Source organism: Macaca nemestrina, chromosome 5, assembly GCF_043159975.1.
Source record: "Macaca nemestrina isolate mMacNem1 chromosome 5, mMacNem.hap1, whole genome shotgun sequence".
NCBI classification, from domain to species: domain Eukaryota; kingdom Metazoa; phylum Chordata; class Mammalia; order Primates; family Cercopithecidae; genus Macaca; species Macaca nemestrina.
In genome coordinates, this window is record NC_092129.1 from 81,409,630 (window position 1) to 81,432,423 (window position 22,794).

General features: G+C 37.1%; 1 protein-coding gene across 13 annotated transcripts in view; it reads left to right on the forward strand.

The window, feature by feature from the left end:
- The window catches only part of LOC105478786 (HECT domain and ankyrin repeat containing E3 ubiquitin protein ligase 1), a 127,086-nt gene that overhangs the window by 97,573 nt on the left and 6,719 nt on the right, over positions 1 to 22,794 (forward strand). For all 13 annotated transcript variants that reach the window (XM_011736427.2, XM_024791928.2, XM_024791930.2 and 10 more), the window contains 3 exons: positions 12,787 to 12,918; positions 18,623 to 18,721; positions 19,005 to 19,075. In XM_011736427.2, coding sequence (XP_011734729.1) covers positions 12,787 to 12,918; positions 18,623 to 18,721; positions 19,005 to 19,075 — 302 coding nt within the window. The remainder of the gene's footprint in view (positions 1 to 12,786; positions 12,919 to 18,622; positions 18,722 to 19,004; positions 19,076 to 22,794) is intronic.

Sequence of the window (22,794 nt, forward strand, 5' to 3'; positions counted from 1 at the left end):
AACCTGACCTTTCTCTCTGGCTGCCCTTAACATTTTTTCCTTCATTTCAACCTTGGCGGATCTGACAATTAATGTCTTGGGGTTGCTCTTCTCGAGGAGTATCTTTGTGGTGTTCTCTGTATTTCCTGAATTTGAATGTTGGCCTGCCTTGCTAGCTTGGGGTTCTCCTAGATAATATCCTGAAGAGTGTTTTCTTTTTTTTTTAAATTATACTTTAAATTCTAGGGTACATGTGTGCAACATGCAGGTTTGTTTACATATGTATACTTGTGCTGCACCCATTAACTCGTTATTTACATTAGGTATATCTCCTAATGCTATCCCTCTCCTCTCTCTGCACCCCACGACAAGCCCCAGTGTGTGATGTTCCCCTTCCTGTGTCCAAGTGTTCTCATTGTTCAGTTCCCACCTGTGAGTGAGAATATGCGGTGTTTGGTTTTCTGTTCTTGCGATAGTTTGCTGAGAATGATGGTTTTAGTTTGCTGAGAATGATGGTTTCCAGCTGCATCCATGTCCCTACAAAGGACACAAACTTATCCTTTTTTATGGCTGCATAGTATTCCATGGTGTATATGTGCCACATTTTCTTAATCCAGTCTGTCATTGATGGACATTTGGGTTGGTTCCAAGTCTTTGCTATTGTGAATAGTACTGCAATAAACATACGTGTCCATGTGTCTTTACAGCAGCATGATTTATAATCCTTTGGGTATATACCCAGTAATGGGATGGCTGGGTCAAATGGTATTTCTAGTTCTATATCCTTGAGGAATCACCACACTGTCTTCCACAATGGTTGAACTAGTTTACAGTCCCACCAACAATATAAAAGTGTTCCTATTTCTCCATATCCTCTCCAGCACCTGTTGTTTCCTGACTTTTTAATGGTTGTCATTCTAACTGGTGTGAGATGGTATCTCATTATGGTTTTGATTTGCATTTCTCTGATAGCGAGTGATGATAAGCATTTTTTCATGTGTCTGTTGGCTGCATAAATGTCTTCTTTTGACAAGTGTGTGTTCATATCCTTTGCCCACTTTTTGATGGGGTTTTTTTTTCTTGTAAATTTGTTTGAGTTCTTTGTAGGTTCTGGATATTAGCCTTTTGTCAGATGAGTAGATTGCAAAAATTTTCTCCCATTCTATACGTTGCCTGTTCACGAAGAGTGTTTTCTAACTTGTTTCCATTCTCCTGGTCACTTTCAGGCGCACCAATCCAACATATACTTGGTCTTTTCACATAGTCCCGTATTTCTTGGAGGCTTTGTTAGTTTCTTTTCTTTTTTTCTCTAATCTTGTCTTTTCACTTTATTTCATTAATTTGATCTTCAATCCCTGATATCTTTTCTTGGACTTGATCGAATCGGCTATTGAAGCTTGTGTATGCTTTACAAAGTTCTCATACTGTGGTTTTCTGCTCCATCAGGTCATTTAAGCTCTTCTCTACACTGGTTATTCTAGTTAGCCATTCATTTAGCCTTTTTTTCAAGGTTTTTAGCTTCCTTGTAATAGGTTAGAACATGCTCCTTTAACTTGGAGAAGTTTGTTATTACCGACCTTCTGAAGCCTACTTCTACCAGTTCATCAAACTCATTCTCTATCCAGTTTTGTTCCGTTGCTGGCTAGGGGTTGTGTTCCTTTGGAGGCAAGGAGGTGTTCTGGTTTTTGGAATTTTCAGCCTTTCTGCTCTGGTTTCTCCCCATCTTTGTGGTTTTATCTTCCTTTGGTCTTTGATGTTGGTGACCTATGGATGGGGTTTTGGTGTGGATGTCCTTTTTGTTGATGTTGATGCTCTTCCTGTTTGTTAGTGTTCATTCTAACAGACAGGCCCCTTAGCTGCAGGTCTGTCGGAGTTTGCTGGAGGTCTACTGCAGACCCTGTTTGCCTGGGTATCACTCGCGGAGACTGCAGAACAGCAAATATCGCTGCCTGTTCCTTCCTCTGGAAGCTTCGCCACAGAGAGGCACCCGCCTGTGTGAGGTGTCCAGTCAGGCTACACAGGAGTCAGGGACCCACTTGAGGAGGCAGTCTGTCCATTCTCAGAGCTCAGATGCCATGCTGTGGGAACCACTGCTCTCTTCAGAGCTGTCAGGCAGGGATGCTTAAGTCTGGAGTAGCTGTCTGCTGCTTTTTGTTCAGATATGTCCTGTCCCCAGAAGTGGAATCTAGAGAGGCAGTAGGCCTTGCTGAGCTGTGATGGGCTCCGCCCAGTTCGAGCTTCCCTGCCTCTTTGTTTATACTGTGAGCATAGAACCTCCTACTCAAGCCTCAGCAATGGCGGACACCCCTTTCCCCACCAAGCTCCAGTGACCCAGGTCGATCTCAGACTGCTGTGCTGGCAGCAAGCAAGGCTCCATGGGCATGGGACTCTCTGAGCCCGGCACAGGAGGGAATCTCCTGGTCTGCCGATTGCGAAGACCATGGGGAAAACGGATTATTTGGGCAGGAGTGTACCATTCCTCCAGGTACAGTTAGTCACAAGTTCCCTTGGCTAGGAAAGGGAAATCCCCTGACGCCTTGCACTTCCTGGATGAGGTGACACCCTGCCCTGCTTTGTCTTGCCCTCCGTGGGCTGCACCCACTGTCCAACCAGTCCCAATGAATTGAACCAGTCACCTCAATTGGAAATGCAGACATCACCCATCTTCTGTGTCAGTCTCGCTGGGAGCTGTAGACCAGAGCTGTTCCTACTCGGCCATCTTGGAAGCGACTCTTCGATCACTATTTTCAGTGACTGAATTTGTTCTAATGAAACTGAAGTAATCAGATTTTTATCAGACGATCAATTCTTATAACTAGTTTGTGACTTCAATAATAAGTGTATACTGATAAAGAATAAATTGTTGAAAAATGCTACATCTTTAAAAAGTGCCTCTCCTTTTTCTTGTATCTATGTACAATTATGTCATGTAAAAGAAACATGACATAATTTTGAGTTCCCATTGGAGGAATTTTTGTTTTTGTTTTTTGGAGATGGAGTCTCGCTCTGTCACCCAGGCTGGAGTGCAGTGGCACGATCTCAGCTCACTGCAACCTCCACCTCCCGGGTTCAAGTGATTCTCCTGCTTCAGCCTCCTGAGTAGCTGGAATTATAGGCGCATGCCACCACACCCAGCTAATTTTTGTATTTTAGTAGACATGGGGTTTTACCGTGTTGGCCAGGCTGGTCTCAAACTCCTGACCTCAGGTGATCTGCCTGCCTCGGCCTCCCAAAGTGCTGCGATTACAGGCATGAGTCACCACATCCAGCCTTGATTCTAGTATTTTATGCCTTCAAAAACTCAGGTGGGAGCAAATATGATTTTCCTAGGATATGCCATCTGTTAGAGATGAAAGATACCCTACCGCCAACTGTTATCAGCTCTTTATCTTTTTAAAAATGTTTATTTTTAATTGTAAATGGACAAATTATAGTTGTATTTATGGGGCAAAAGTGATTTTGTGTCTTAGGAGTACAGTGTGGATTAATTAAATCAAGCTAATTAACATATTCATCACCTCAACTGTAGTGGACCCTTGGTATCCCTGGGAGTTTGGTTCCAGAATTCTGTTTATCATAATCCACGGATGCTCAAGTCCCTTTTAGAATGTGGTGTGGTATTTGCATGTAATCTACATACATCCTTCTAATACCTAATACAATATAAATGCTGTATAAATAGTTGTTATAATGTATCGTTTATGGAATAATGACAAGGCAGAAGGTCTGTACATGTTCAGTACAAATGTAACCATCCATTTTTTTCCCCTGAATATTCCTGTCTTGAATTTGGTTGAATCCATAGATGCAGAACCCACGGATACAGAGGGCTGACATTAATCATGTTTTTTGATGTTGAGAATATATAAACTTTTAATTATCTTAGAATGAAGTGAGATGATAGGCTTGGTTTATATTTAATGTTTAATCATGCAACTCTTTGTGCCAGTGTTTTATGGACTAATTGTCATCTACATGTGCACACTCTTTCCTTTTAAAAGCATATATGCAATACTTGGGATAGTTATGCAAAGGCCTAAAGTCGCTTGGGTACGTTCATAAGCAGTGGAAGTGTAGCTCATGTATTTCTTTTTTTTAATTTTCTTCAACTTCTATTTTAAGTTCAGGGGGTACATGTGCAGGATGTGCAGGTTTGTCACCTAGTTAAACGTGTTCCATGGTGGTGTGCTGCACAGATCAACCCATTACCTAGGTATTAAGCCCAGCATCCATTAGCTATTCTTCTGGATGTTCTGCTGACCCCCATTCTCCCACTCTGACAGGCCCCACTGTGTGTTGTTCCCTCCCATGTGTCCATGTGTTCTCATCATTAAGCTCCCACTTCTGTAAGTGAGAACATGTGGTATTTGGTTTTCTGTTCCTGCATTAAGTTTGCTGGGGATAATGGCTTCCAGTTCTGTGTCCCTGCAGAGGACATGATCTGGTTCCTTTTTATGACTGCGTAGTATTCCATGGTGTATATGTACTACATTTTCTTTATCCAATCAGTCTATCATTGATGGGCTTTTAAGTTGATTCTATGTCTTTGCTATTGTGAATAGTGCTGGAGTGAACATACATGAACATGTATCTCCACAGTAGAATGATTTGTATTCATTTGCGTATATACCCAGTAATGGGATTGTTAGGTCAAATGCTATTTCTGCCTCTAGGTCTTTGAGGAATCCCCATACTGTCTTCCATAGTGATTGAACTAATCAATTTACATTCTCACCAACAGTGTAAAAGGGTTCCCTTTTCTCTGCAACCTTGCCAGCATCTGTTGTTTTTTGACTTTTTAATAGTAGCCATTCTGACTGGCATGAGATGGTATCATTGTGGTTTTGATTTGTATTTCTCTAATGATCAATGATGTTAAACTTTTTTCCATATGTTTGTTGGCCACATGGCCACTTCTTTTGAGAAGTGTCTGTTTATATCATCTGCTCACTTTTTAATGGGGTTGTTTTTTTTCTTGTAAATTTCAGTTCCTTGTAGACTCTGATATTAGACCTTTGTCAGATGGATTGCAAAAATGTTCTGCCATTCTGTAGGTTGTCTGTTCACTCTGATAGTTACTCTTGCTGTACAGAAGCTCTTTAGTTGAAATAGATGCCATTTGTCAATTTTTGCTTTTGTTGCAATTGCTTTTAGTGTATTCATCATGAAATCTTTGCCTGTGCCTATGTCCTGAATGGAATTGCCTAGATTTACTTCTAGGGTTTTTATAGTTTGGGGTTTTACATTTAAGTCTTTAATCCATCTTGAGATAATTTTTATATATGGTGTAAGGAAGGGGTTCGGTTTCAATTTTCTGCACTCAGCCAGCACTCAGCACCATTTGTTAAACAGGGAGTCTTTTCTCATTGCTTTTGTTGAGTTTGTCAAAGATCACATGGTTGTAGGTGTGTGATCTTATTTCTGAGTTCTCTATTCTGTTCCTTGGTCTATGTGACTGTATCCTTGTATAGTTTGAAATCTGGTAGCGTGATGCCTCCAACTTTGTTCTTTTTGCTTAGGATTGCCCTAGCTATTTGGGCTCTTTTTTGGTTCCATATGAATTTTAATGTAGTAATTTCTAATTCTGTGAAAAATGCCAATTGTAATTTAATGGGAATAGCATTGAATCTATAAATTACTTTGGGCAGTATGGCCATTTTCACAATCTTGATTCTTCCTATCCATGAACATGGAATGTTTCTCCATTTGTTTGTGTCCTCTGTGATTTCTTTTGAGTAGTGGTTTATAGTTCTCCTTGAAGAGGTCCTCATTTTCCTTGTTAAGCTGTATTCCTAGGTATTTTATTCTTTTGGTAGCAGTTGTGAATGGGAGTTCATTCATGATTTGGCTGTCTGCTTGCCTGTTGTTGGTGTATAGGGATGCTAGCAATTTTTGCACATTGATTTTATATCCTGAGACTTTGCTGAAGTTACTTATCGCTTAAGAAGCTTTTTGGCCTAGGTGATGAGGTTTTCTAGCTATAGGATCATGTCATCTGCAAATAAAGATAATTCAACTTCCCCTCTTCCTATTTGAATACCTTTATTTCTTTCTCTTGCTTGATTGCTCTGGTCAGAATTTTTAATACTTTGTTGGATAGGAGTGGTGAGAGAGGGCATCCTTGTCTAGTGCTGGTTTTCAAGGAGACTCCTTTCAGCTTTTACCCATTCAGTATGATGTTGATTATGGGTTTGTCATAGATGTCTCTTACTATTTTGAAGTATGTTCCTTCAATGTCTAGTTTATTGAGAGTTTCTAACATCAAAGGATGTTGAATTTTTTTGAAGGCCTTTTCTGTGTGTATTGAGATAATCATGTGGTTTTTGTCTTTAGTTCTGTTTATGTGATGAATCACATTTATTGATTTGCATATGTTGAACCAACCTTGCATTTTGGTGATGAAGCAGACTTGATCATGGTGGATAATCTTTTTGATGTGCTGCTGGATTTGATTTGCCAGTACTTTATTGAGGATTTTTTGCATTGATGTTCATCAGGGATATTGGCCTGAAGTTTTCTTTTTTTGTTGTGTCTCTGCCAGGTTTTGGTATCAGGATGATGTTGGCCTCATAAAATGAGTTAGGGAGGAGTCCCTTTTTTTTTCCCCAGTTTTTTGGAATAATTTCAGTAGAAATGGTACCAGCTCTTTTTTGTACATTTGGTGGAATTCAGCTGTGAATCCAGCTGGTCCTGGGCTTTTTTTTAGTTGGTAGGCTATTTATTACTGCCTCAATTTCAGAACTCATTATTTTTGATCTATTCAGAGATTCAGTTTCTTCTTGGTTCAGTCTTGGGAGGGTGTATGTGTCCAGGAGTTTATCCATTTCTTCTAGATTTTCTGGTTTATGTGCATACAAGTATTTACAGTATTCTCTGATGGTTGTTTGTTTATTTATTTATTTACTTTGAGATGGAGTCTTGCTCTGTTGCTCAGTCTGGAATGCAGTGGCGTGACCTCAGCTCACGACAACCTCTGCCTGCCAGGTTCAAACAATTCTCCTGCCTCAGCCTCCCGAGTAGCTGAGACTACAGGCATGCACCACCATGCCTGGCTAATTTTTTTGTGCTTTTAGTAAAGAAGAGGTTTCACCATGCTGGCCTGGCTGTTCTAGAACTCCTGACTTTGTGATCCACCCGCCTTAGCCTCCCAAAGTGCTGGGATTACAGGTGTGAGCCACCGTGCCTGGCCAGTTGTTTATATTTCTTTGGGGTCAGTGGTGATATCTACCTTATAATTTCTAATTGTGTTTATCTCATTCTTTTCACTTTTCTTCATTAGTTTAGCTAGAGGTCTATCTTATTTTATTAATGTTTTCAAAAAATCAGCTCCTGGATTCATTGAATTTTTTGAAGGGTTGTTTTGTGTCTCTGTCTTCTTCAGTTCACCTCTGATCTTGGTTATTGTCTTCTGCCAGCATTGGGGTCTGTTTGCTCTTGGCTCTCTAGTTCTTTAGTTGAGATGTCAGGTAGTTAACTTGAGATCTTTCTAGCTTTTTGATATGGGCATTTAGTGCTATAAATTTCCCTCTTAACATTGCTTTAGCTGCATCCCAGAGATTCTGGCACATTGTCTCTTTGTTCTCATTAGTTTCAGATAACTTCTTGGTTTCTCCCATAATTTTGTTGTTTACCCAAGAGTCACTCAGGAGCAGGTTGTTCAATTTCTATGTAGTTGTGTGGTTTTGAGTGAATTTCTTAATCGTGAGTTCTAATTTGATTGTGCTGTGGTCTGAGAGACTGTTTGTTATGATTTCATTTCTTTTGCATTTGCCAAGGAAAGTTTTACTTCTGATTATGTGATTGATTTCAGAATAAGTGTCATGTGGTGATGAGAAGAATGTATATTCTGTTGAATTTGGGTGGGAAGTTCTGTAGATATCTATCAGGTCCAGTTGATATGGAGCTGAGTTCAGGTTCAGAATATATTTGTTAAATTTCTGTCTTGATGATCTAATATTGTTAGTGGGGTGTTAAAGTCTCTCACTATTATTGTGTGGGAGTCTAAGTCTCTTTGCAGTTCTCTAAGCACTTGTTTTATGAATTTGGGTGCTTCTATGTTGGGTGCATATATATTTATGATAGCTCTTCTTGTTGATTGAACCTTTTACCATTATGTAATGCCCTTGTCTTTTTTTTAATCTTTGTTGGTTTAAAGTCTCTTTTGTCAGAATCTAGGGTTGCAACTCCTGCTTTTTTCTGTTTTCCATTTGCTTGGTAAATTTCCCTCCATCCCTTTGTTTAGAGCTTGTGTGTGTCACTTGAGGATAGCATACTGATGGGTCTTGGCTCTTCATCCAGCTTGCCATTCTTGGTCTTTTAATTGGGGCATTTAACCCATTTACATTTAACGTTAGTATTGTTATGTATGAATTTGATCCTGTCTTGATGATGCTAGCTGGTTATTTTGCAGGCTTGGTTTATGTGATTGCTTCATAGTGTCACTGGTCTGTGTACTTCAGTGTGTTTTTGTAGTGGCTGGTAACAATTTTTCCTTTCCATATTTAGTTCTTTTTTCAGGAGCTCTTGTAAGGCAGGACTGGTAGTAACAAATTCCCTCACCTTTCACTTGTCTGAAAAGGAACTTATTTCTCCTTTGTTTATAAAGCTTAGTTTGGTCAGATACGAAATTCTCAGTTGGAAATTCTTTTCTTTAAGAATATTGAATATTGGCCACCAGTCTCTTCTGGCTTGCAGGGTTTTTGCTGAGAGGTTTGCTGTTAGTCTGATGGATTTCCCTTTGTAGGTGACCTGGCCTTTGTCTCTGGCTGCCCTTAACAGCTTTTCTTTCATTTGGACCTTGGGGATCTGGTGGCCTTGGGGAATCTGATGGGAAGACACATCTGAGTATATGTCTTGAGGTTGATCTTTTTGTGGAGTATCTTACTGGGGTTCTCTGCATTTCCTGAATTTGAATATTGGCCTGTCCTGATAATCTGGGGAAGTTCTCCTATATGATATTCTGAAGTATGTTTTCCAACTTGGTTCCATTCTCCTTGTTTCTTTCAGATACCCCAATCAGTTGTAGGTTTGGTCTCTTTACATAATCCCGTATTTCTTGGAGGTTTTATTCATTCCTTTTTGTTCCTTTTTCTCTATTGTTGTCTGCCTGTCTTATTTTGGAAAGATAGTCTTCAAGCTCTGAGGTTCTTTCCTCCGCTTGGTCTGTTCTGCTGTTGATACTTGTGATTTTGTTGTGAAGTTCTCAAGTTGTGTTTTTCAGCTCCATCAGGTCTGTTATGTTCCTCTCTAAACTGACTGTTGTGGCTACCAGCTCCTGTATTGTTTTATCATGATTCTTAGCTTCTTTGCATTGGGTTAAAACATGCTCCTTTAGCTCAGTGTAGTTTATTATTACCCACCTTCTGAAGCCTATTTCTGTCAATTCAGCCATCTCAGCCTCAGACCAGTTCTGTGCTTTTGCTGGAGAGGCGTTGCGGTCATTTGGAGGAGAAGAGGCACTCTGGCTTTTTGAGTTTTCAGCATTTTTGTGTTGATTCTTTCTAATCTTTTTGGCCTTAATCTACCTTTGTTCTTTGAGGTTGCTGACCTTTAACTGAGGTTTTTGTGGAGTCTTTTTGTTGATGATGTTGTTTTCTGTTCATTTGTTTTTCTTTTAGTAGTCTGGCCACTTTACTGTATGTCGGGCTGCTGTGGTTTGCCGGGGGTCCTCTCCAGACCCCAGTTGCCTTGGTTTCTCCCATACCTGAAGGTATCAGCAGAGAAGGCCATGAAGCAGCAAAGATGGCAGGCAGGTCCTTCCTCTGGAAGCTCTGTCCCAGGGGGTAGGTACTTACCTGTTGTTGGCCTGCATGCACCTATAAGAGGTAGCTGGAGACCCCTGTTGGGAGATCTCCACAAGTCACAAGGAATGGGATCAGGGACTTGCCGAAAGAAGCAGTCTGGCTGCTTTTTGGTAGAGCGTATGTGCTGCATTAAAGGGGACACTACCTTTTCTGTACCGCCTGTATTCTCCAAAGCCGGCAGACTGGAGCAGCTGAGTTGACTGAACCCCAGACATGGCGGTCACGCCTCGCCCCCGGAGCTCGGTCCTAGTGAGATGCCAAAGCTCTGCCCTTAGAACCCTTAGCCAGTGTATTTCTATACCACATGAACACTTGAAATGTTAATGGGTAACAGTAGTGGGTGTTTATAGTAATATTCGTATTGTCAAGATAATATTAATTTGTTTTATTCCGTTTGAAGATGTACTGTTTAGCGAGGCAGGGAAACATTTTAGAAGCAATTTGACTTAGATTTTTCCATTAAACACAGCTATCTTTCAACTATTTGAAAAACTCTTATATTACTGAAAAATTAAGGGTTTATGATAGCTAGGATTTCATTATTTTATTGAAAAATAATTTAGTTCAACTGCCATTCACATTTAAATTACTTAATTAGCATGAAGACTGGGATGTGAAGGAACTGATTTTCACAAATTGATATCAATAGCTATGAACTGGGTTACTGAAATACATGTGGAAAATAACAGATACTAAAAGAAATGGAAAAGTGTGATGAAAGTATTATATTTGTAAAAATTAATTTAAAAATAGACTGTAGAAGGAAATAATAGGAATTAATTTGTAAAAAAAAGAATATATATTATTCTGATAGATATGGAATGCAATTAAAATAGGTAACGTTCACATGAGCAATTCATAAATCTTTTATTTTTATGCTTCATGACTTGTTAAGGTCTTCCACAGAGATTATTGAGTCGCACTGTAAGATTGTAAAGCCAGAACCTCTTGGGAAAAAGTCTTTTTAGGGAAGAGTAGGGTCTTTCCTGGCATCTTAAAAAACACAGATGCATAATTAATTATATGAATGGGGCAGAAAACTTTTAGTACATCCAGTGAACAATGTTAGTGAGAGTAGACATAAACTAAAATATAATCATGTGCTAATGCAGATATCACTGCTGTAATCACTATAAAATATTTTATATATGTTATTTCTTGGGTTGGACTCTAGAAATTTAGTGTATGTTTCTGTTTGACTGTTGGGTACACATTTCTATCTCCCTCTCTATAATAACTGCCTGTATGTGACTTGTAGCTGATTAATTCCTATGTAATAGAGAAAAACTTGCACCTTTGGTTGGTGGAAAGTGGGATTTGGGGTGAGACTAGATTGAATAGCAGAGATGGTAGCTTTCCTTGTGTTAAATTGTACAAGGAGCCACACAGGGTTTCGGGAGAGCTGTGAGGAGTCTACTGTGACACTTTTGTAGCTCTGAGGGCTGTGGAGAGTTCATAGCTAGCAGTCATACAGAACTTGCTGGCTCAGTGCCTTTTTTTTGGTCTTTTTTCCCCGTTTTTTGTTTGATTGGGTTTTTTGTTTGTTTGTTTGTTTTTGAACAGAGCGTCAGATGAGTGCCAAAAAAAGAATAAAGGAAGAGGGCTAAAACAGACTTTCTTCCCTGTTAGGGTCTTAATTCCTGGTAGGTGGGAGCTATATACCTGCTACAGCATATTGTTTTTAACTCACAAAGTTTCACTTATACGGATTTAAAAACTGTATAAATGATAACATCTCATAGTTTGTATATGTATACACACACATACTCTTTCTCTCTGTATATAATTCATTTTGTTCTAAGCCAAAATACAGTTTTTAAATTACCAGTTAATTTTTTAAATTTTTTTTCTTTAAGAGACAGGATCTTGCCCTGTTGCCTGGGTTGGAGTGTGGTGGCAAGGTCATAGTTCACTGCATACTTGAACTCCTGGACTCAAGCAATGTTTCCACCTCAGCCTCCCCTAGTAACTGGGAATACAGGCGTGTGCCACCATGCCCTCTGCTCATTACCAGTTAAATTTTAAGTAAAAATATTTTCTATGGTTATGATGTGTATTAAAATAAAATGAGTGAATACATAGCTTACCTTAACTCAGAATTAAATTGGCTATGCTACAAAGAGCCATTTTATCAAGTTCTAAGTATGTGTTAAGTGAATTTGATGATGGTGTGCATTCATTCATGACATACTTTTTGAATACTTTCAAAGTGGCAGCCACTTTTTAGGAGTTGGTATATATCCGGGTAAAACAAAGCACCTGTGTGCAGAGAGATTACATTCTAATGAAACATTTCAGTGAGAATGACCTAGAAGTATAAACACACTGGGGCCCGGACAAGTTTGTGTTTTGGAAATAGCCAGAGGCCGGTGAAACTAGAATTAAGTGAATGAATGAACTAGGGGTAGAATGAAAGAAGTGAGATCAGAGAGCAAAGCAGAGGCCAGATCATTTAGGGCCTTAGAGACTAGGAAAGGAATTTGGATGTTACTCCAGATGTCATGAGAAGTCATTATAGGGTTTTAAGCAAGAGAGTTGCCTGATCTGAGTTATTTACATATACATACACACACACACACACATATCTGTGTGTATATATACATATATATTTTTTAAAATCACTCTGGCTAAGATGTGGAGAAGCATCAGTACAGGGGCAAAAATGGAAACAGGGACACAAGATGTTGCAGTAATTCAGATGAGAAGTAATGATAGCTTGGACCAGGGTACTGAAATGAAGGTAGTGAGACAAGGTCAGATTGAAAATAGTTTTTTAAAGGTAAATCTGATAGTATCAGCTGAAATAGGGTGTGAGAGAAGTCATGGATGATTGATTCCCTAGAATTTTTGCCTGAACAGCTTAGTGAATGGTGGCTTGCTGATTTGCTGAGGTGTATGAGTGTTGGTGTCAGTTTTATTTTAAATCTTTACCTCTTAAATAAGAAATGTATTAAGTATGTAAAATATTTTTTAAAAGTCATTATGAAAACTTCTTTTTCAATAGGCGGAGTACGTCCAGCTTGTTACTGAACTTCGAATGACAAGAGCCATTCAGCCTCAGATCAATGCCTTTTTACAGGGCTTTCATATGTTCATTCCACCCTCCCTCATACAGCTTTTTGATGAATATGAATTGGTAAGGAAAAACATCAGTTCTTATGTTGTAACATAACAACACAAAACTCTAGTGATGTAATTCAGAAATAATTGTGGAGTACTGTAATGAATGAAATAATGTATAAATGAGAAAAAATGGTTTAATGTCCATTTTTAGAGATTTGATATAAAATTTATGGATGTGCCTTCTCTTAAGCTTAATAACCAGATAAGCAACTCCTTAATGTGAAGTGAGGTGAGGTGGTGACAAACTAAAATGGAATATATTGCTATTTCTTCTGTATGGGAGATGTTGAAGGCCAGTCTTCCTATATGTGCAGTATTCTACATTATTTCTGAATTTTTTATTTGATCACATGACATAAAGGGCGCTGATACTAACTTCTTAAACTTCTAAAGAGAATTAAGAAGGTTTTTCTTATTGTATAGTATTTTCTTCTCCAGTTTCTTATATTGCCATATATATAATTTTATAATTCTTTATTTGAAACCTATGGAGTCCATCGTCTTTGCTGTCCTGTAGTCCCTAATGAATGTTTTGTTTTGCTACTTTAATTTGCCTTTATTGTACTGTGATCCAACAGGATTTCTAATTTTATATGATTTATGTTGCATTTTTCTCCATTTTCTTTTTCTCTTTAGTTTTGGTAATTTGGAGAATTATTTTTAAACTCTTTGAGTTGTCTAAATCTAAATAAAGCACAGTATTTTAAATAGAATATAGCTGCTTTCTTATCTAAAAAAATATAATTTGGAATAGTGAGTCCCAGATCAGTGGAAATATTTTATTTAGTTTTTATTCTGTCTCAGAAAATTAGTTTTACCTTATACCTTTCATTTTAGTATATGGATACAGATACTGATATATACCTTTAATTTTACATATGTATCAGTATTTTAAATTTATCATTTATAGTATATGTTAACAGTGAACAAAATTTGCTAATTAATTTTGAAGTCCATTGTGATTTAGTTTCATTAAATGTAAGTTTTGAGGTTTTTTTGATTGTTTTTTAGCTGTACAGTTAATGGCTTCAGTTAGCGTAGATTCATCTAGTTTTTATGTAACAGTAGAAGTTATTTTCAGCATTTAGAAATGGAGGACTATTTGAGCTATTATATTATTAGACCTGACTGAAATCTGACTTTTCCTGTACTGTGCTTGGATTAAATTAGCCTTTTGAAATTCAAAACAGAGAATTAATTGTTTGCTGGACCTTTATGTATGTAAAAAACAAATAGCAACAACAAAAATAATTGTTGAAAACTTTGCCTTATAATTTACTGAAATCAGTAAGTTTATAAAACTTTGAATTATAATATACATGCAGAAAAGGACACACATCATAAATGTATAGCTTGATAAGTTTTAACAAACTGAACATACCCATGAAACTAACACCCAGATGAAGAAACAGAAATCCTAGCACCCCCATATGTCACTCTGTCATCCCCCTCCGGTCATTCTCCCACTTTAACAGTAACCATTCTCTTGACTTCTGAAATCATAGATGAGATTTGCCTATTTTAGAACTATGTAGATAGAATTTATCTGGCTTTCTTAGCTCAACTTTTTGTGTGTGGGAATCATACATATTGTTGCATGCAGTTGGTAATTTGTTCATTTTTATTGCTGAATAGCATTTCAGTTTCCTTTAGTCTTTTCTATTCTTGATGAACATTTAGTGGGTACTTTTCAGTTTCAGGCTCTTTCAAGTACTGCTGCTACAAACATGCCTTTAGGAAAACCTAAGTATGCATTCTGTAGGTTATATGCCTTGGAGTGGAATTGCTGGGACACAGGCTGTGCATGTATCCCATTTCAGTAGATGTGAGCAGATAGTTTCCCAAGTGATGCATCAATTTACACTCCCATTAGTAGGTGTGAGAGTTCTGGGTGTTCTGCATTCTCACTAGCATTTGATAATTTTCCATCTTTTTCATTTCCTTACTGGTAATTCAGTAGTGGTCTTTCCTTGAGATTTTAATTTGTGTTTACGTGATAGGTAATGAAGTTACACACCTTTTATGATTACAGCCATTTGTGTACTCTGTTTTCAAAGTGTCTATTTAAGTAATTTGTCCATTTTTCTATTGTGTTTTCTGTTTTATTTTTTCTTTTTACTGACTTGTAGGACTCTTTATGTATTCTTTTATAAGAGTCTTTTGTCAGATATATGTATTATGAATATTTTCTACTCAGGTCTTTTCAGTGAATAAAAATTTTGGGGTTTAACATAATTCAGTTTATCAGTTGTTTTTTTTTTTTTAATGGAAGAAACTTTTTGTGTCTTGTTTAAGAAACTGTTTCTTTCTCCAAGGCTGTGAAGATATTTTTCTGTGTTTTCTTTTAAAAGCTTTATTCCTTTATCTTTCACATTTAGGTCTGTTACTGGTAAGTTTTTAATTGTGGCTCTTACATTAAAATTTAGATCAGGATTCCTAGTTTGTCTTGGACTCTGACTTTACTAAGTTGAGCTGATTCACATTTGGGAAGAGCAACATTGTAGGCATGGTCTTGATTTATGCAGTGATAATAATTATTATTAAGCGTTTAGTATTTGCCAAGTATTTTATATGTATTAATTTAAAAAACCCCACAAAAAATCTCTTGAGGTGAGTACGATTGTCCCCATTTTACATATGAGAAAACTAGGCCAAAGAAGATACGGAAATTGTTCATGGTCATAGAGCATGTGTTAGTGGTAGGCTATGAACCCATGTTCCCTGACCTCAGATCTCATCAGTGTTGCCAGTCTGCTTCTTGGTGGCTTCACACCTTTTGTGTGACTTTGTGTCTTTCATAGGGAAGCGCTATGCTACACTGAGAACGGAAACTTGTAAAAAAATTTGGTGCAAACGTCTAAGCTAGATGTGCATCTGAGTTAAAAGATTCAGGTTAAATTCTAGAGTTTTAGTGAGGAGAAGGTATCGAATAGCTCCAATGTACTGAACTGGAGGTATAGTCATCCATTGTAGATAGAAGGCAGTTGTAAGTCAAGAGATGAGTATGGGCTGTTCTTCCATACTGTGCTGCTTGTGAATTTATCCATGAAAGAACCAGAATATAAAAACGTTGAGTCATGTGATGCTGGGTAAGCTGATGGCTATGAATACTTGCATGATTCAGTTTCTAACTATTAGTATGAGTTATATAACTTACAGTTCCAACAGATGAATTCAGTTATTTTGTTGTATTAAAAAGATTGATTGGGACTTAAAATTTTTATTATATGTACTTTTTATTCTGGAATTCTCATTTCATCTATTTGTTTTTGGTCAATTTAGTAACTTTTTTTGCCCAGTTGTTAGGTAGAATAATAAAGATCCTTTCGTTGTCGTCTTCAAAAAAAAAATGTAACAATGTGATATTTTTATTCATAATTATGAATAATGAAAGCATAATATTATTAAAAGCTTATCTTCAGCCTAGAAGGGAAAAGGATTAAACTCATGAACTGTAAGACATGCGTAAAGCCTATCCCACTCCCTTTTAGCAAACCTGTATCAGAGTCCTGCCAGGGAACAGAATTTCTCCAGATGGTTCAAATATTGAAACTCTAACAAAGGGACTATTACAGAGGTATGGGCAGTGTTAAGGATAAACAAGGTCTAGTGAGACATGCACAGACTGGAAACAGGGAAAGCCTTTATCATCCCTAGGACTGAAGAGACAGGTAGAGGAATTACGGAGAAGAGCCCCGTGGGAGCCTGAACTACCAAGGAGGGCCCACCTGGTGGTAGCCATACTTGAGGAGCCATAGCTACTGCAAAGAGGTGCTGCAACAGTGGGGGAGCAGAGAGTACCCTCACCTCCAAACTAACTGCCTGTGTTTCCCGGGCTCCAAACCCAATCCAAAGCCAGCTGGCAAGAGAACCAGCAGGCAAAGCAGCCAGTCTACAGTGCAAAGGAAGCTGGAGAATGTATTTGGGGGTGGTCAATGTAGACTAACTAGACTGTCTTCATCTAGGAAGAGGATTCTATAATACTGTTACTAGGAGGACTAAAACACACCCTATACTAGCAGTTCTAAAACTTTTCGGTCTTAGGACCCCTTGCAACAAAAGAGTTTTTGTTTATGTGGGTTATGTCAATCTATATTTACTGTACTTGAAATTAAAACAGAAATGTAAAATATTTTATTCACGTAAAATAATCCATTATTATGTTAACATAGAGAACATTCAAAAAACTAAAATTGCATTTTCTAGAACAAAACAGAAATAATGGGAAGACTGGTACTGTTTTACAGTTTTGCAAATTTCTTTAATGTCTAGCTTAATAGAAGACAAATGGGCCCTTATAACTGCTTTTGTGTATAATCTGTTTTGATATGTTGTTTGGTTGAAATATATGAAGAAAATCCAACCTCATACAGATAAGTTGGAAAAGGGAGAACCTCATGGACCCACAGAAAAATCTCGGAAACCCTCAAGAGTTCTCAGATGTTGCCTTATATCTATCTTATTTAAGGTACAAGGTCAGCTATATGTTATGAGTAGTTACTATAGGAGACGTGACTTTGAACCACACGGTATCTACATCCCTGTAATAAGAAATCCTGGCTGGGTGCAGTGGTTCACACCTGTAGTCCCAGCACTTTTGGGAGGCTGAGGTGGGCGGATCACAAGGTCAGGAGATTGAGACCATCCTGGCTAACATGGTGAAACCCCTTCTCTACTAAATATACAAAAAAATTAGCCGGGTGTGGTGGTGGGCACCTGTAGTCCCAGCTACTCGGGAGGCTGAGGCAGGAGAATGGCGTGAACCCGGGAGGTGGAGCTAGCAGTGAACCGAGATCGCAGTGCCACTGCACTCCATCCTGGGCGACAGAGCAAGACTCCATCTCAAAAAAAAAGAAAAAAGGCAATCCTGATGGATGTTCTGGCTCATCAGTGTAAAGTGTAGGCCAATCATTGCCTCCCCTGTCTATGTAAGCATATCTAACTGTGAAATAGGGACTGATTCAGAGAAGTGGACAGGCTCTTTTCATGTCCTCTTTTCCTTGGAAAACAAAAAGGCAAATACTTTGCTGTTCTTAATTTCATTTTTACTTACATGATTGAGATTTTGTGTCTTTGATTATCTTCCTGTATGAAAGAAACTTATCAAGTCATTAGGAAAATTGCATTTTTTATTTTTTTTTTGACTTTGGAGAAAATTGACTTTAAAGGATCCAAATTATTCCAGAATAGAATTCCTAAAAGGCCTAAATATTTTTTAAAAATCATAACTATTTTTATATTACCTCCTTTTTCCTCATGATAAGGATTTCTTGATGCTTTTCCCCTTGTTTAGTCAAGTATTTATTCAGGTCTTTGTTGTCACTTCCATGTTAAGAATACTGTCCCCTTACAGAAGTTAACAAATTTGCAAAGAATTGTAAAAATATAAAGTAAATCAAAGATAATGTTCATAAAACTTTTGCACGCATAAACTGTTGTTGCATATGTTCACACATAAACATATAAACTATAATCTCTTATGTTTTAATGAAGTTTTGTCAATGTGGAAACATCTCCACATCTTACAATACTTGAGATTATCAGCGTCAAGGATTTTATCTCATGTAATGCTTGTTATTGATGACATGCAGGAACTGTCACTAAAATGTATCAGTTTCATGTGAGATTAGTTTCTAATTAAGGCAAATTTACCATTTAAATGTAATAACTTTTTTCCCTAAAGAAAATTATTGAAATATTTTTCTTCTTCCCCCAAGGAGCTACTGCTTTCTGGCATGCCAGAAATTGATGTGAGTGATTGGATAAAAAATACAGAATACACAAGTGGCTATGAAAGAGAAGATCCGGTTATTCAGGTAAAATTTCTCTAGAGCTTAGAATGAAGTTAAGTTTTGCCGTTTAATTTTGTAAGCTTTTCAGCACTATTGAATGAAAACTTACATTAATTAACAAAGTGAAGTGTTTCCCCAAATTATTCTTGTGGGAACAGTGCATATGAAAGCTTTGCATGAAATCATTTTTGGTAAATGACTTTCATAGAATAAAATGTGCTTTATGAATATTACATATTTCTCTGGTATTGAGAAGTCTGCAGTTGCTCTGAAATATGAGCTAAGTTTTTGTTGTTGTTGTTGTTAGTGGTTCTGGGAAGTTGTAGAAGACATTACTCAAGAGGAGAGAGTTCTTCTCTTGCAGTTTGTTACTGGCAGGTAAGCAGTATTTTTATGATAATATGGAAATAATTTAATGTATTCTGCTTTTAATGGCTTAGAGATAACTAAAATGAGGAGTTATTACTCTGAATTGTCAGTAACTTACCACCCTTTCCACTGTTTTAGATATTAAAGATTTATTTTGGTATTAAAGATAAGACATTTATAGTAGTGATCAATCATGTTTATTTGATATATTAAAAAGGATCACCAATTAGGACTATTAGTATATTGCACTTTATAATTTGGAAATCTTTTTGCTCTGCAGGTCAGTCAAGGATAGTAGCCAAATGTTTAATATTTGTATATTGCTGGTTTGGTTTAATAGTAAGGCAGTTCAGTTTATCCTGGGTAACTCATACACATACTCTATGTTACCCATACACAACAGTTTTTCTGTAATTCAAAGTAAACTTTAAAGTGTCAAGATTCATGGCCTAAAAAATAATTTGTGGTACCACACTTCTATGAAAAGTTCACTTTTGAAACCAGTTAAATATAATAGATATTAGAAAACTAGATGATTTAACCATCTTTTAGCTTATATTTCTGAAAGATGTAAAAAAAAGTCTGATTTTCATTTTGGATAACAGAATTTTATCTTCTATTTATGAAAATGTAGTTTAGTTTTTTTCATTATAAATGTACATATTTCTCCTAGGAAAGTTACAAAACAAAGTTAGAATAAGAAAAACCACAGTCCATCAGCCATAACCACTATAAACAATTTGATATATTTACTTCTTTGTTTTTTCTGCATATTTAAAAACCGTAATTGTGAATATATATCTATATAAAATATATATATGTAATTTTTTTTTTTTTTGAGACAGAGTCTCACTCTGTCCCTCAGGCTGGAGTGCAGTGGCTTGATCTTGGCTCACTGCAACTTCCACCCCCTGGGTTCAAGCGATTCTGCTGCCTCAGCCTCCCAAGTAGTTGGGAGTACAGGCGCCTGCCAACACGCACGGCTAATTTTTGTATTTTTTTTTTTTTTTTTTTTTGAGACAGAGTCTCGCTCTGTCGCCCAGGCTGGAGTGCAGTGGCCGGATCTCAGCTCACTGCAAGCTCTGCCTCCCGGGTTCACGCCATTCTCCGGCCTCAGCCTCCCGAGTAGCTGGGACTACAGGCGCCCGCCACCTCGCCTGGCTAGTTTTTTTTGTATTTCTTAATAGAGACGGGGTTTCACCGTGTTAGTCAGGATGGTTTCGATCTCCTGACCTCGTGATCCGCCCGTCTCGGCCTCCCAAAGTGCTGGGATTACAGGCTTGAGCCACCACGCCTGGCCTATTTTTTTATTTTTAGTAGAGATGAGGTTTCACCATCTTGGCCAGGCTGGTCTTAAACTCCTGACCTCATGATCCACCTATCTTGGCCTCTCAAAGTGCTGAGATTACAGGCGTGAGCCACCATGCCTGGCCTATAATTTTTAAAATCTATATTTTTTTTATTTTAAAAGTAATGTTTAATCATTGTAGAAAATTTAGACAATGGAGAAAATAGGAGAAAATTAAAATCCTTAATGTTAAGTGATCCCACTATTCAGAGATAACTACAATTAACATTTTGCTTTTTTTTTTAGTCTTCTTAACTGTATAGTTAGAAAAATAGTTGGAGCCACACTATAGATCTAATTTTAAAGAATAAATGAATAGTCTGGGTATGGTACTTCTCTTGCAGTTTAGTTTGTTACTGGCAAGTAAGCAGTATTTTTATGATAATATGGAAATAATTTAATATATTCTGTTTTTATGGCTTAGAGATAACTAAAATGAGGAGTTATTACTCTGAATTGTCAGTAACTTACCACCCTTTCCACTGTTTTAGGTATTAAAGATTTATTTTGGTATTAAAGATAAGACATTTATAGTAGTGCCTGTAATCCTAGCACTTTGAGAGGCTGAGGCGGGCAGGTCACTTGAGCTCAGGCGTTTGAGACCAACCTAGGCTACATGGCGAAACCCTGTCTCTACAAAAATACAAAAATTAGCCAGGCATGGTGGCACATGCCTGTAGTCCCAGCTACTCAGGAGTCTGAGGTGGGAGGATCACTTGAGCCTGGGAGGTGGAGATTGCAGTGAGCTGAGATTGCGCCACTGCACTCTAGCCAGGGTGACAGAGTGAGACCCTGTCTCAAAAAAAATAATAAAAAATAAATAAGAAATAAATAAGACATAACAATTAACAGGTTATAGACTAAAAATATAAAAGAAAAACTTGTTTTTTTGGTTTTGTTTTTTGCCTCTGAATGCCAAGAAGTACTCAGAGACTTGAATAACTTAAGGATGAAAAAATCATTATATTTTTTATGTAAGAAAGTTGACAATTTGACAATTCAGATAGGAGAAAAAAACCCACCTCCAATCTATTCCTAAAAATAATCACTGATAACATTTTTGTTATTCTTCTAGAATTTTTAACACATATATAATTTTTACTTTCAAAACCATTGTTATTTTATAACTTTTTGAATTTAGCAATATGTTACTAAATTGTTCAATTTATAGATCTATGTAATTTTTAGTGGCTTTCTAGTTTTCTTTTTAGGGACTTCCTTTAATTGATTCTTTATTGCTAAATTTTCCTATTTATGGAATAATGCTGTACAAATAAGGAATTTTTGTGCTTCTGTCCTAGTGGGACAGTCTGATTATAGAAGATAAATTCTTAGAAGGGAAATTTTTTTGTATGAGAATATATAAATTTTTATAATCTTGATACATATTCATTTATCTTCTAGAAGGGTATTGATGTCAGTAGAGAATGAGAGAGCTTACTTCTTTTATCAGCACAGGGTATAGTCATTTTTACTTTCTTTTCTTTCTTTCTTTTTTTTTTTAAAGACAGAGTCTGGCTCTGTCGCCCAGCCTGGAGTGCAGTGGCACAATCTCGGCTCACTGCAAGCTCCACCTCCTGGGTTCGCACCATTCTCTTGCCTCAACCTCCTGAGTAGCTGGAACTACAGGTGCCTGCCACCACACCCGCTAATGTTTGTATTTTTAGTAGAGATAGGCTTTCACCTTGTTAGCCAGGATAGTCTCAATCTCCTGACCTCGTGGTCCACCCACCTCGGCCTCTCGAAGTGCTGGGATTACAGGTGTGAGCCACCGTGCCCGGCCCATTTTTACTTTCATATAATTTCTTTTATGTAATTTTTTTGTGTGTGGTATGAATTACCTGACTTTATTCTTTGTTATTCCACAATCACTTTAAAAATTCAGTTTTAAGTGTTGTTTATATATTAGGGGTATTAACTCTGCAAATAGTTTTCTTGGTTTATCAAAGTTAAATATACAGATTTCCATGTAATTTAAATTTAGAACTTGTAAATTTTAAATTACCGTATTGCCAAGGTGATTATCGTTACTTTCCTTTGTGGTTTTATAAATCCTTCCCTACTTCTAAGATTTTATATATATGTTTATATAAATTTTTTAATGTAAGTTTTATAATTTCTGTTTTTACATTCCAATTTTTAAGCCATCTGAACTTATTTTGGTTTATGTTGTCAAGTATATTTTTCTAAATGGTTTATACTTCAACACCATCTAGTGAATTATTATATTTTCCCCATGATTTGGTCAGTATGAGTCTTTAAGATGCAGAAATCAGTTATTCAAGTTTTTTAGTACTAAGTTGTCTCTTAGGTGGCTGCTCCTGTAGAGTAAAACACTAGAATTAGTAATATACAAGGCTTCTCCACTTTAAATAGTACA